Consider the following 1,671-nt stretch of genomic DNA (forward strand, 5'->3'; position numbering starts at 1 on the left):
GGAACGACGCATAAACCTATTTTTTTTATTTGAAATGCATATCATAGACAGTTTTGAGGTGGTTTCAATGATGTAGGTCTAGTTTGGGAGGGGACAAAACTTTCCTGAACTCAGGGTCCAGTCCGTGCAGAACCCGTGAAGCACAAAATCTTTTAGCTCGCAGAAACTGACGGACCTCGTGCAATCAGTGCAGCAAAGCAGGTAATGTTTATTTCCAACACAATTATGAGGGTTGAGTGAATGTAACCTATTTTTCAATGTTATATTTGAACCATAATTGTAATTAGTATTTTTTTTTTATAGGGAAAGATGAAGTGGAGTGTGCTTTTTTGGGGTTTCTTGCTGTGTTTTCTTGCTAATAATCTCAGCAGTAAGTGTGTATATTCCTCATATAACTATCTCTGGACATTGTAGGCTAGATATTTGCTTTGAAAGCTACTTCATGATTTTCAGAATAGGAGAATTAAAAAAGACAGATTTGAATAGACATACACTTGCTTTTTGTCAAATAAACAAACTGTGTTTAAAGGAAAACAATGAAATACCATGTAGTAAAAACACTAAAGACTTGAGCTGTGTTCATCAGGACAAGTTTGCACAGTTAGGAATAATATTTGAGGAGGAAATGCCCACATTTCTTGAATCCCTCGGGAGATCCTCAGTTCTCTCTGCCTGAATCAGCTCTTTGTAAGGGATTTCATTCACTCTTCCTCTACTTTCTCCTTCCACAGGTGCCAGATTCATTCCTGAAGGGGGTAAACCGACTATTTATTATTTTGTTTACACACCTTTAGCCAGTATATAACCTATAGTATTAATAGTAGCCTTTAAAAAAATGCACAATGAAACTTTTGTTTGAACATAATTAGATTGCATGAAATGTTGATGCTGTTGTATCATTATATTCACCATATTAAGTGTATTGTTGTGTTTGCCAGTCTGAGGACACAAAGAGGCACATTTAGACATAACTTCTGCAGTTACACATCATCAGGAATTCTAGAATGCAAGAATTCAGCAGAAATACACAAGCTCTATTTTTCTTTCTCTCACGTAGTACCCTATGAAAATCCCCCGGCTGTGCCCTACTGGTCATATTCCACCTCAGATTTCTGGAACTATGTGGAATACTTCCGCAGCATTGGGGCCTACGAGCAGATCAATGAAATGGCCAGAACATTCTTCGCCCATCAGCATCTGGGAGACACGCTGGGTTATGAAGTGGCAGAGCAACATGAACACTAAGTGGATGTCATTTGTTTATCAATCATAGTTTAGTTTCTGTCACTAGAAACTAAAGATAGTTATTGAAATATTACTAAAAAACACTTATAGCCTTGATGAATCTTGTGCCATATTACTATTAATAAAAAGGCATATAGCCTATATAGGATTCACAGTTTCATTGTAATGTTTCATAAACAGCTTCAGAGTGCATGATTGTTTGTGATGTATTATATCATATATAGAAATTAGAAAATTTAAGAAATAAAACAAAAGTGTCATCCCGATTCACAGAAATTATTTCAATACTTGAAATAAAAAACACTACAATAAACTGTGTGGACCAGTTCTCCAACCGAGCCAGTGGGACCCGTTTTCTAGCCGGTTACATTTTGATGCAACACAACTAGTGAAGCCTGAATTTCCCCCCCCAAGATTCGATTCATT

General features: G+C 36.6%; 1 protein-coding gene across 1 annotated transcript; it reads left to right on the forward strand.

Annotated features, from left to right (window-relative positions):
* Positions 1–128: 128 nt before the first annotated feature.
* Positions 129–1,510, forward strand: otos (otospiralin). Its single transcript, XM_079601901.1, has 4 exons — positions 129–201; positions 304–370; positions 732–755; positions 1,058–1,510. The coding sequence occupies exons 2-4, from the start codon at positions 310–312 to the stop codon at positions 1,243–1,245; spliced, it is 273 nt and encodes a 90-aa protein (XP_079458027.1). The 5' UTR covers positions 129–201; positions 304–309; the 3' UTR covers positions 1,246–1,510.
* Positions 1,511–1,671: the final 161 nt, after the last annotated feature.

This window comes from Phoxinus phoxinus, assembly GCF_949152265.1.
Source record: "Phoxinus phoxinus genome assembly, chromosome: 24".
Lineage (NCBI taxonomy): Eukaryota > Metazoa > Chordata > Actinopteri > Cypriniformes > Leuciscidae > Phoxinus > Phoxinus phoxinus.

What these genes read in the sequence shown, in the direction of transcription:
- otos (XM_079601901.1), top strand. Translation starts at nt 310, where the DNA reads ATGAAGTGGAGTGTGCTTTTTTGGGGTTTCTTGCTGTGTTTTCTTGCT. An exon ending in TCTTGCTAATAATCTCAGCA is followed by an intron (nt 371 to 731) that starts GTAAGTGTGTAT and finishes CTCCTTCCACAG; the next exon opens with GTGCCAGATTCATTCCTGAA. An exon ending in CAGATTCATTCCTGAAGGGG is followed by an intron (nt 756 to 1,057) that starts GTAAACCGACTA and finishes TCTCTCACGTAG; the next exon opens with TACCCTATGAAAATCCCCCG.